At 43.7% G+C, this 13,289-nt stretch overlaps 1 protein-coding gene across 26 annotated transcripts in view; it reads right to left on the reverse strand.

The window, feature by feature from the left end:
* Positions 1 to 1,450: 1,450 nt before the first annotated feature.
* The window catches only part of LOC119134286 (WD repeat containing planar cell polarity effector), a 51,047-nt gene continuing 39,208 nt past the window's right edge, over positions 1,451 to 13,289 (reverse strand). For 23 of the 26 annotated variants that reach the window (XM_037270828.1, XM_037270821.1, XM_037270810.1 and 20 more), the window contains 4 exons: positions 12,969 to 13,032; positions 7,064 to 7,196; positions 5,530 to 5,616; positions 3,648 to 5,022 (listed from right to left, as the gene is read on the reverse strand). In XM_037270828.1, the coding sequence (XP_037126723.1) occupies positions 4,964 to 5,022; positions 5,530 to 5,616; positions 7,064 to 7,196; positions 12,969 to 13,032 (343 nt within the window). In that variant the 3' untranslated portion in view covers positions 3,648 to 4,963. The other 3 variants (XR_005100298.1, XR_005100299.1, XM_037270829.1) reach the window with 3 other exon arrangements.

Genomic DNA, 13,289 nt, shown 5'->3' on the forward strand with positions numbered 1-13,289 from the left:
CGTTGGAAACCCTAACCCTAGCTTTAAAACCTAGTTTGAAACCCTAACCTTAGTTTAAAACCCTAGTCGGAAACCCTGAGCCTAGTTTGAAACCCTAATTAGCGATGGCAAAACTCCTTGGAAACCCTAGTCGGAAACCCTAACCCTAGTTTTGAAAGCCTAGTTAGAAACCCTAACCCTAACTCTAGTTTTGAAAGCCTAGTTAGTAACCCTAACCCTAACTCTAACCCTAACTCTAACCCTAGTTTTGAAAGCCTAGTTAGAAACCCTAACCCCAACCCTAATCCTAACCCTAATTTTGGAAACCCTAGTCGAAAACCCTAACCCTAGTTTTGAAAGCCTAGTTAGAAACCCTAATCTTAGAAACCCTAAAAGTAGTTTGAAAGCCTCGTTGGAAACCTTAAGCCTAGCTTTAAAACCTAGTTTGTAACCCTAACCTTGGTTTAAAACCCTAGTCGGAAACCCTAACCCTAGTTTGAAACCCTAATTAGTAGGGGTGTAACGATTCATCGATACACATCGATTAATCGATATAATGCTCTAAGATTTGTTGTCATCGATGCTAAACGTAAACATCGATCTATATCGCCCGTTTTTGGCCTCGGACATTAGACGCGACTTTATTTTGAAATCCAGTTCATTGTTGCTTGCTTCCTCTTTCCGGGAGCAGTGTTGTGTTGTGAGCAGAGCAGGCACGTGAAAGGGGAGCCGACAACTACGCGGCTCCTGGGCTGGTGCTATGGCTAGTGTCCAAGAAGACGAGGAGATTCGCTCCCCTTTGGGCTTCAAGTCATTCGTTTGGAAGCACTTTGTAATTTCCTAAATAAAGAGTTTGCAGTACCTTGTTGATTTTGCGTATGAATTGTTATAAATCAGGATATTGTTCTACATCGATCGTAGAGCACTATATCGTGATGTATCGTGAATGAATCACAGCAGGCTTTAAGATATCGGCAAATATCGTATCGTGTTTCTTTGTATCGATATATCGTATCGTTACAAAACCCGCGATTTACACCCCTAGTAGAAATCATTGCGAAAATGATAAACGATACAATACAAACAGCAAATAATCCAAAATAAAACGGATTGTCAATATAATATCAATGGAGATTTGGAGAAAGGTGCCAATAAAGGAAGTTTTTTTTCCTCAGTTTGATGGTATCAATGGAAGCACCCCCCCCCCACAAGTAAAGAATGGTACCACCCGTCTGCTGAAGAACGAGGAGGGAGCCTGATAACAGTCAAGCCTTGGGGGAGGTCTGCGCTTCACTAAGTGACTGCTGAGTAATTAGATATGGTCACGAACAACACTTCTAATGGTGGCCTCAAGCTCTTTCACCGTGCTGTAAGTACTCAAATCCTCGAGAAAGAAAGAAGATGGGCAAATGGCGGCATATCAATGATTATGTAGTCATTGATAAACTGAAAGATGTGCTGCCATTTTTTAAAAGAATTGATTAGTCTGATCAAATGATGACATTATTTTATCTACCTAAAAATGTATTTTGTGGTTAAATGGCCAACAAGAATACGTTTTTTCCTTCACTTGCATGTTGGGAATTGTTACTATAATCATCTCTTAGGACGCTGTTGCGACTTGTTCCCAGCCTGGGGAGGGAAGCTTTGGAGTCTGGTTGGCCTGGGGGTGTCAAGAGGATCTTCCTGTTGGTGGACGAGCTCCTCTCCAGATGTCTGTCTCACATGTAGGACATGCTTCCTTTTTGACAGACACGGAGACACAATACAATTCAGTGATGTACAAACAAAAACAAAAAAAAAAACAGAAACAACAAACACAAAAGGAACACTCTTTGTCACCCTTGCCTGAAAATAAAATATGACTATGTTGCCCATATTTTAAATGACAAACTACTTTTCTAATTTCAATAAATATATAGCAAAGATATTTCCCCAAACCATCCAAAGAGCATACATTTAATGCATGCAATGACACAATGAAGTACATAATGACACAGAGCATCCGCAGACATGAAGCAGCCCTGAGGGCGGAGGGGCCATCATTAGCACTGATAAATCCCACCATGTGACCAAACGCTGCAGGCTGCCTTCATTAGCAAACACGAGTGTGTTAACAGCACTGATGGACCCCGTTAATGCGACCCTCAGACAGTAACATCATTTAATAGCATGTAAAGAATTAAACAGTCGGCATCGTAATCACTCAATGGGCATCGTGCTACTCATTCTGGTGTGTTCACCTCGGCCACCAGGGGGCAGTAAAATACACATACAAACTTGATCAACGCTTAAAATTGATCTAAACTAGGCGGGAATATTAGTTTTTTCTGCAGAGGATAAATAATATATGCATGTACTGTTGTATTCTCTGTCTATATTTTCTATTTTATGATCATAACATCGATGGTAGTTTCGTTAGCTTTGGATTGTGTATTAGCATTTGTAAGAAAAGGTTATAAAACTGCTGCTTGTTGAGAAATTGGCTGCCCCCAGAGTTAGGACATTCCACTCAAATTGTTGCTCGTAACTCAAGACCAAAAAAAAAAAAAATTTTTACTAAACTGTCAGGTTGTACTTTTAAAAATACATTTACTGCTGTTAAAGTGCGTGCAGAGACATTTTTTTTTCCTTTTGGAATGTCACAACGTTTGCAGCGTGTGGTCTCCGCAGAGAGAAGCTAAGGCTGTTAAGCAATTTTTGCAGCTGTCAGGTCAAACAATCAGGACACGACGGTGTGTGAAGGCATCGTGACAGGCCAAACACGGCGTGCACTGGATGCGTACATAAGAGAAGTATTAGTATCAGTCACCAAAATGGAATTCCTTTCACGCGGCGGATTGACTCGGCGGAAAACGTAGCGCGATTTTTCCCTTTTTTGCCACGAAACAAACAAACAACAGAAACAGAAAAGCGTCCTTGCTGATCTTCTGTCCATTTCCAACCGCGGCTCCTTGTATATGCTTTTTTGGGGGGGATGTAAATCCTCTTAGAATGCAAAGTAAATAGATTAGGATACAGTCGGGGATTAGGCGCTGTCAGATTAGGCAGGCGAGCGCGCCGCGTCGACAGCTCTGACACCGGCATGGCGGATGCTCAGGAAAGGTGCCACGCTTTAACGTCGCCGCTCGGCTCCTGTTCATGAATAAAACTGCCGGCCCTAATCTCTCTCTCACACACACACGCGCGTACGCACACACACACACCTTGAGCAACATTCAAGATCAGTAAGGGAAATATTTTGAATCGCGTGATTAATGCTTCCTAATGTGAAAAATTGACTTTTTTTAATATCTCGTTTACACATTTTTTTTTTTTCACACTATTTGGTTTCAAGTCATACTTCAGGGTGAACCTTTAACCTGAACTAAATCTAACCTTTGAACTTTGGAGGGCCAACTGTAAGGTACTTTTTGGTACAATTTGCTGTTCTCTAGCAATGGTGAGGCGTTTGATAGATTCACATCTTCTCCACAAGCCAGTATGACACTCGAAGAGACTCGACGCTAAGTGGCTACTCGCATCTGAGAGCATCCGATTTGAAACATCTCGATTTTGCCGCCCCTTCTCCTCACTTACTTTGAATATTGACCTTTTTCTCAAAGTTCATTTGGGAGACAGCTTCGCAACCTCTCGTTCCTCGTCCTTGCTTCCTGCCAAAGAAAGGCAAGAGAATCATGAAAACGCGCACACACACGAGAGATGTGTGAGCAGACCTGCCGGTGTACTCATTGAAGATTCCGCCCTTGCTGGTGTTTAACTTGTTGTCATTCATGGTGATCTGTGCGCCCGTGAGCGTTTTGCATTAATAAGCTTGTGATTGACATTAAAACCCTTCCGCAGACGTTTAAAACAATGCGACGCAAAATCGCCTCCATTAGCCTTCAGTCTGGATTATCAAACAGAAGCGTGACAATTTCCCATCAGTCTGAAAATTGGAATCATTTGATAGACAAAAAAAAGAAAAGCTTGTAGTGCGGTAAAACCCACTTTGTGTCTCCAAAGCACTCCATTTTACTTTTAATTTGTTTAGTTTTTTAGTTTGAAATGCAAATGTCCGATATGCTCATTAACTAAGTTGTGGTCAAGTGTTTTAAAGGACAATAAACACACGCGAGGCACATCTGAAGTGACCTGACAACAACTTTCTGCAAAGTGAGGCCACGGCTCGTCAGGTTAGCCCGCCGTTCCTGTTTATTCTTATTTATATTCCTGCGACTCTTTCACCTGTAAAGGTTAAGCTGCAGCCTGAGATAAGGCATGTATGTGTGTGAGACACAACACACAGATAGTGGTGTGTGACAGGCAGACACACACGCATGCATAAGCACGCCGGTATCGGTATCCTGGCGACGGAGTTTGTCCCTTGACTGGTTTTTCTGTCAGCGCTGAACAAAAACAAACAATCCAAGTTCATAAAGTCACATGTTGTCAAAACAATACATCCCTTTTGCGGACTATGGTTTATGGTCTATGGACTAGGGTCTATTGGGTCACGATTGTGGTCTTTGGACTTTGGCAGCTGGACTATGGTTGAAGGACCAAATTATTGTCTGTGATGGTTAAATATCCGAACTATGGTTTCTAATTGCTGATTAAAATGAGAAATTGACGTTAAGGTGACAGCAGAAACAAAAACAAGCTGAAGCGCAAATGTGGCTGAGAGCGACAGAGGCCGGCGGGCTTCAAAGAAACGTTGGGCTGCATCCCAGATTCGCTGCTCAGTCTCATTCGGCACGGATGTGGATTTTAGGATTCGGGGGGGGGGGTAAGCAAAGAGCCCCCTCCCGATTGCCATTGTGCCAAACGCTCCAACAGCTAAGCTGTCGCTTGCTTTGCATGAGAAACAAAGAAAGTGAATCTGAGAAATGATTACAATGGCGGAATGCTACAACAGGAGGCGCTTGATATACAACTTTTTTTATTTTTATTAAGGCATTGGCTTTTTGAGTGTCTCTCTCTTTGGGATGAGCTTTTCTTGGCCTCAGTCAGCAGGCGAAGACTCGGGGGCAGCGTGTTGCCAACATGCTTCCTTTAAAGAGTCTTTATGGAAAAAAAAAAAGAGCTTAGCATCTCTGCCGCTCTGGACCTAAATTGGCCGATAGGAAGGGATTTTGGACGAGCTTAGAGCAAGGCCGGGCGGACGGAGTCATCAGTCAAAGAGCCGCGAAACGTCTCGGGAGGACGCAAAGAACACAAATCCCATATAAACACTCCAGCGCGGATGCTCATAGTTGCGTGTTTAGTCACACTCTTCATTGTATTAAAGCATCAGCGGTGGCGCTTTGAAAGCACTGCGGTGGACGAGCCAGAACCGATACGGCTTTGACATTTCAAACGTCACCGGAGACGAACCACGACGACGTTTGCTTTCACACGCATTGTAATGCGCGCAATAATGAAGCAAAAAAAAAAAAAAAAAAAAAATGCAGCCCGGGAGGAGGCTCTGTTATTTTGCGCTAACAAATAAAATAAAGTAGCCCAATATGTGACACTATAATACGATATAGAAGAGTTTTGTATGATACAATGGACAGACATGCAACTCACAATGTTGTTTTGGGAGCGTTTGAGTGCGATGGTCTGGTTGAACTTTGACCTTGTACACATTCACGCCGTTATTCTCTCTCGCAGCATCTAAAAACATTCATAAAAACAAGTATTTTCCGCCTTTCAGATTTTTTGTGTGATTTCATGACAAATGTTAACACAACAAAACCTACAATTAGCATGACATGTGTTAACATATACCATTCAAGTGTCTTTTTTTTTTTTTTTAATTTCACGCTGCGACAACAACTCAGCGGAGGTTGTGCAAAAACAGCAAGTGGGAATGCCAAAGTGTGAAACTAACAGCTGTTCTTTGGGTTCACGCCGGAGCTAACAGGCTTTTCGACAGAGTCGACGTGGATCTCCAGATAAAGCTCTTCTTGTCCCGACGCCAGCGCGGAGGCCCGGCGGCCGCGTGGCAACTTCACACGCAGGAGCTGCGTCAAAGCCACTTGGCTCGCGCTCTTGGCCAAAAAAAAAAAAAAAGGCGACCCAGAAGAAAAAGCGATAGCGTGAAAGAGAGAAAGCTTCGCCTCCCACTTCTGGTGCGGCTCACAATGGCGTATCTGTGCCCATCGCTACACTTGTCAGCCGGCAGCCTTTTCTGAAAGGGCCGCCGTCGCTAAGCTAAGCTGCGCCGCGATTCCGCCATTGTGCGTTTTGAGTGCACGCTTTACAAAAGGACGCGCGTGAACATAAGAAAAAGAAAAAAAAAAACATCCTTCGGATCCAAGACGCAGACTCAAGATGGCTGGTGAGTCTTGAGTTTCAGATGCAGGTTCCTAAAAACCAAATAAATTCATTTGTGGGCGTAATTGTTTAAAAAGTGATGTGTCCCAATACTTTTGGCCTTAGAAGCTCAGCAACTTTTTTCGCTTCCTCCGCCTGGTTTCCCCGACGCCGTATTTTGGATCCAAGGCTAGGCCGAGCTGCAGGTGAAGCAGACAAATCATCGAGGAGACAATTAAGAGGCCGAGCAGCGCCGAGCCGGAGGCGTGCGACCTTATGCCGCCGAGTTAAACGCCGCCAGGCGACACACTTTCATCCACCGAAGGACTCCTCAGACATGCTCGTCAAGTTTACGTGCGGAATGAGAACGGCGCCGGGTGAGGAATGGCGAGTGTGTCGTCAAGAACGCGTCTTGATCCTCTCTGGTATGTTAGCTCTCCGGAGGCTCTGAAGAGCAGCACAGCTTAAAAACGTATTTGACTAGTCTGGAATTTAGGACTAAATGACTAATTAGTTACTAAAAGGAGACGTGGTCAATTTGTTTGAAACTGGCAATCTATGCTAACATTTTTAGAAAACACTTCACTGCTAAATATTTTTTATCATGTTTGACATTTTAACAAAGTAAGCCGCATTTGAAGACTATTTAAATATATCCCAATATTGGAGCAAATATTTGGATTAGTCGCCGTCTTTAGACGCCAGTGAGGCCTTTGAGAGTGTGTGACTTATTTTAAGATGTAAAGGGGGGGGGGGGGGGGGGGGGGGGGGGGGGGGGGGGGGGGGGGAGAAAAGAGGAAGTCACCTTCAACGTCTTTCCGGTTAATCACAGCGATTATTTCCTGGCCGTCGCACGCTTCCGCCACTTGGTGGGCCTTCCTCTTGGCCACCTCCGCCAGCACCAGCTCGCCCTTATCGCCTGCCACGTAATGGAGGTCCTTTGAAGGTACAGTGAGAGAGAAAGACACGTTAATCTAAAATGAATCTGGGCCGGGGTGACAATACTTGTCTTTTTTGGGGAGGAGGCATGGTAAAGGAGGAGGAAACAGATGAAATGGAAAAAGCAGATGTTTGAAGGCCAACATCAGAAGCATGGATGAAATGTGGCTTTTTCCTGAGGAAAACTTTGAAATCAGCCTGCTTGTGTGGTTTTGAACTGCGGCGGGATGTTATCTGTCACATGTAGGAGGCGGGTGGAGTTTCAACAGTAATAATGGTTGTTTTTTGCAGAGGATAAAGAACACATGCCTGTGACTATCTGTCTACATGTTGCTCCATCGTTTGTATTCAAGGAGTTAATTAACAGAATCATTATTTTGGTAGGTTTTCATTATTTATTTGTTTTTTATTTTATTTCTTATTATTTTTATTTATTATTTTATTATATATTTTATTCATTTATTTATTTATTTTGCATTTGGGGGGAAAAAAACATCCTCAATTTACTGGCATAGAGTAACACATTAGGAAAGGGGAAAAAAAAAGCCATTATGGAAGTTCCCAACAAAGGGGGAAGACAATCAAAACCTCGCCAAAGTGACTTGGTGTGAGAGTGAATCACATCCGGGCCCCCACAGAGGGGCTGCCGGGCTGGACGCGGGGCCCCGGGGCCCATCAAAGGCTGCGGCATGTTGAGGAGAGCCTTTCCGCATCAGCGACATCACACGGCCGCACCGTGGCGACTCGGAGCTCGCCGTGGATAACCCTCAGCTGCTCCAGGCAGCGTCCAGCTGGGCCTGCACTCTGCCCTAATACCCCCATATTGGAGGGCCGGCTTTTGTGCCCCCACAGGGGCGAGAGGACGAGGAGGAAGACGACAGAGAGGAGGAGGAAGAGGAGGGCTGCCGCTTGCCACAAGAGACGAGGCGCAAAGGGGAACACGAGCCGGAAAGGATGGGAGGAGGGGGGGAGCGGACGGCAACGAGAGAAAATGGAAGCGTCTGAATTGGAACAGATTGGGTAATTATAGAGCGGCGTCTGCCCTCTGCGGCAACCAGTTAGGGAGGAAATGTGAAAATGGACGACAACAAAATGGCCTCAATAGAAGCTCAAAGGAGCCGGGGTGGCGGAGAGCACGCCCCTCAATTAGACGGCAACCAGTTTCACTAATTGACAACGGGCAAAGGGACTCATTGGTTGAACGATGATGTCGCAATACAGTGAGTGTTTTTAACGTAACCATTTGAAAACTTTTTCCACCTTCTGTAGAACTCAATTCAAAAAACGCAAACTTTAAACATCTAGTTGCATAAAAATGCACACCCTGTATCTAAAGCGTAAATATGGGCAGGTGGTCAATACCGCAATGTATCGTTACGATACATTATCCATATGCCAGCCGGTTGCAAAATTTGAAATTTACTGTAAGATATCTGATATGGACCTTTAATCGCCCTCGGTGCTAAAACGTGTTTTCGCAAAGCGCGTGCATGTGTGCGCTCGCTCGGTCGCTCGCTCGCTCGGCAGGGAAGCAATATTGCGTGACATAGCCAACAGGACAATATGAACATTTCAACGCGGGTCGCTTTATTCCAGCTTAGTGCCTCGTAAAGCCGTCTGGATGGCGGGAGAGAACGAGAGAAAGGGAAGAAAACAATGAAAAAACGTGAAAAGAGAGAGAGAGAGCGAGAGAGAGAGAGAAGCGTATCAAGGCGACTAAGCGGGGATAACAGTAATACTGCGCATAAAACCATCAGATATTACACCTCTTATTTCCCGCCGTTCAAACGCAACACTAATCTTATTTATACAAGAGCTTTAGGGGTTAGCTAACAGCGGCGCTGATAAAGAGACCCGTGTTTTAGCGGGCCCGTTTTTCAGCAAAGGGTGGGCCGGCGACGGCGGGGGGGGGGGGGGTTGCAGGCTAAGAGCCCAATATTGACTGATACAGTATTTGGGTGACGTCCAAATAAATGACGGATTAGGTTAACTGGCGCACATTAACGGGCCGCGCGTCGCTGTCAAACGGGATCAAAAATGACGATTGCTTGCTTTTATGGGATTTAAGCCGCACTTTCGCTAGCGCTTTTATTACCGCAGCCAAGGAGGTCATGATCTGGGTAAAAGTGCAGGCGGTTGAGTTTGTTTTAGAAATACAGGTGGATGATTTTGGGATGTTTCCCCTTGGTTGCTCAGTGAATCTTGATGACATGGCGCTTTTGCTTTGTAGCATTCAAGGTTTTTTTTGTTTTGTTGAATACATATACTGCAACATTTTGATTGTTGGTGGAAGATTTTTTTGCATTATAGAAAGGCTCGAGAATAAAAATGAGCTGATAAGATTTCAATTGGAAAAAACACGGTGTTAAAAATTTGCTAATTGTTGATCATTATTGAATTGGTCCATGGGTTGTTATAATATTATCATATTTTAGTCAGAAATGGAGCATGACAGTTGGTATAAAAACACAACAAACAAAACAGAAAAATAAATAATTTTCTATTTTCGGATTGTAATCAGCGATGATGATATCAGCTCTGTATTTATTTTCAAATTAATCTATTTTTGAATAAAAACCCACAAAATTCTTGTGTCAACGGGCCTCTCGACAACACCCAACAAAAATGCGCATAAGAGAACAAAAAGTCCCAGTATCAATAAACTGTCACGGTCGAGGGGCTTAAAACATTCATTTGACAACTGCATGGATTTACGCATAATCAAATGAGCGTCGGAACAAAATAAATATGCGAAACTAAAATGTTGCACTATGGACTTTTCTTTTATCTTTAGCTGACAAGTAGCTCTGGACTCTCACCAAACGCTCAAGTATGCAAATGATAAAATAATACATTTACACTAATTAACGGAGGCTTAATCCCTGGACATGCGCACACACACACACACATACACACACCTGTTAGCCTTGTGTTTAACTAGCACTTGTATCAGGCCTTAAGGACGTTCATAAATGCTAATTAGTCATCCAAGAGACAACAGAGAGCTTAATGGCGAGAACGTGTGATACTAGCCCATCATCTAGCCATCCGCCGCTATCAAGATTGCGGCGTAGGATAACTGCGTAAAAACAGCGCTCGGGGTCGAGATGGCGGGTGGAGGAGGGGTGTCAAATGAGCCGGCATCAGATTGTGCTATCACAGTTTTTGATTTAATTAACAAGCGGGTACCACAAGCTAACGAGCTGTGAAGAGATCAAGGGGGGGAAAAAACTTGAGGAATTATCTAATTGCTTACTTTATCAATATCAAAGGCTAATTAGTGATGATAGAACAGCGCCAACTATGTTCCCCCCTCACAAAAATAAAATAGAATGCACTGGTCGGTAACCAATTGTGGACAAACACATGTCGGGAACATTTTCCCCCCCACTGCGCAACGTTATCAAAACAGGTATTGTATATAATTCCGGGTAACAAATGAGCTAGCATCAGATTGTGCTATCGCGCAGTTTTTAATTTAATTAAGTGTGTATTAAGCGGCAACGAGCCGGGAAAAGAGCTTGCTTATTTGATCATTATTAAAGTCATTATCAAAGCTTGTTAAGGGGGGGTGACAGAACATTAACAATTATGACCCCCCCACCAAATATTGTGAATGGCTCAGTAACCCTTCCCCAAAAAGTACCTCACTAGTATCCCCCACTCTACTCAAACACCCCCCTTCACACACACACACACACACACTCCCGACCCCACCTCCTCCATCCTCCCCTTCAATTTGGGCCGACACTAAAGTGTTTCACTTGAACAAAAGCTTTCTTCTTTTGGAGAGGAGCTCCATTGTTAGCGGTTAACAATAGTGCTCGGGGAGGGATCGGCTGTGGGGCAGGGAGGGGGGGGAAGTATCATGCTGGGTCATCTGCGTGGAGTGTGCATGCATTTTAGCTAGTCGACCATGCGTTATTGAGTTGTGCTGGCAAGTTAGAAGTCGGAAAAAGTTGGGTGAGGATGGGGGGGTTGGGGGGTTTACCCTCATTAACTCCCCCCCCATCCCCTTCAAACAGCCCAGCCCAGTAGTGTCGGCCAAGCGTCAGGTTAAGGCAACATAACAGCCTAATTAGAGCGAAAGGTGAAATGTCACTGCTGACTTTTGCTGCTCGCTTGATCACTGAGGCAAAAAAAAAAAAACAATGCTAGTGGCTAAAACGCTAACCTATTGAAGACCATTTCTATTGAGGTTAAAGGCACTGATCCATGAGAGGCTCAATTGCCATACTTTGTGTTCTACACCAAGAGCAGCAAAAATGTATCTTTATGGTGGCTGTGAACTCAAATTAACAATAAGCAGCACTTTTGAAAATAGTGATTTTTTCTTTTTAAAAGTCTTAAAGCACAAAGTACTGCAATCCAACAAACGATGCAGCAACATATGATGAAGAACATTGTAATAGTACTCAGTCATATATTCTTTATTCTCTGCAAAGAACAACTAATATTAGTGCCATACTGATGAGCTGAGAAGAGCTGAGTCTGAATGAAAAGTCTCTCCTTTTATCTGTTCTATACTACCCCCAGGTGGCCATAAACACCAGCAAAATGGCTGTTCAATTATAGTAAAGGCAAAAATGGTTTTAATTATTTGTAATTAAAGTTCATGACATCATCACTGTATCTTTTGAAGTACATTAGGGAGTGTTATTTATCTTTATTAAAATACACCAAAAAAATATTTTGTTGATTTTGCAGAAGGTTGAAATGGTTTACGAGCATTTCTATTCATTTCAATCTCAAGGCACCCCTGTAGATCTTATATCAAGATTAATTTACAAAACATCTTGCCTCCTAAGAAATTAGCCTACATTTCTGACTTCCTTGTATGAATTTATATCCATACCATCGACTACCCCCCTTTCCATCTTTACTTCCACAACACCCGCCTTCACTTCACCCTTTCAAGGTCTTGGCTCCATCTTTTCACCGCAACTCGGGCTGCGCATTAGTGTTTCGAAGCAAAGGGGGACGGGGTGGGGGGCCCGAATGAGTGAAGGGGGTCCGCCGCATGGAGGAGCATTTCAGCGTGGAGTGGAAGAAAGAGGGCGAGCCCGGGGCCGCTGAAAAGGCGTCCGTCACACCTGCTCCCCCGACACTTGAATGGGTTACAAGTCAAATGCAAATGGCGAGTAACGAGGCCGCGAGCTTGAATAGAGCGGCGAAAGAAAGCGAGGTCGCACAATGCCAACGGAGCCTCTTGAACTCCATGTGAAACTCAGGTGGCGGCGCACCTTTATTGTAGGCCATTTTGTGTTTGCCGCTTCACGAGTGAGAAGACGAGCGAGCGGGCGGCAGAACGAGAGGGAACGCGTCCGAAAGGCTTCATTAACTCTCGTTATTGTGTCACCGATCTGGATTGGATCACTTTATGCTGGCAGCTGCTGCCATTCACAAGCTTTTTGGCTCTCCAGAAATAGTCGTTACTCAAGGGGAGAGGCCTTTTTTAAATGACAATTTCTCAAGTGCAAACCTTAGTCTTACCTGTTATTATTTTTTATTCACTTTCATTTCAGTGTAATTTTATTTATTTATTTTTTGGGGTGGTGAATGAAACGTCCGATTCGCTATTGTTAATTGTCATTGCTAACGGCTAGCTGCTCAATGTGAGGTATGTTAAGTGATCAAATAAAGGTATATAGTAATTTGCCAAATATTGTATGTATTTTAAAAAAAATGTGAGTTTGTGTGTATCACTGAGAAAAATCAAAAGTGTTGGTTATGGCCCTGTAATAATGTAAACAAAAATGACTGTGGCTCACCATGAAAAGATCTTTGGCTTGCAAATCGACGGCAAGCAGGAAGGCCTTTTCAAAGCGTTCATATCTGAAAAAGAATAGAAAAAAGACAAATGTAAAAATCTCAAATGTATCAATCAAAAAACGACGTATAAGTACATTGAAGGAGCTTTTGAAACATATAGAAAGCAGGCTAGCCAACAGCTAAACTTGCTTCCTGTAGTCAAGCGCCAACTATGAAACAAACCAAACAAGGGAAAAGATGCTTGGTGGGTGTGTGTGTGTCCTCTTTCATTTGATGTCGACGGAGAGAGAAAGAATGTAGGTGGGCGATAAGCGAGGAGA

Source organism: Syngnathus acus, chromosome 15 (genome assembly GCF_901709675.1).
Source record: "Syngnathus acus chromosome 15, fSynAcu1.2, whole genome shotgun sequence".
NCBI classification, from domain to species: domain Eukaryota; kingdom Metazoa; phylum Chordata; class Actinopteri; order Syngnathiformes; family Syngnathidae; genus Syngnathus; species Syngnathus acus.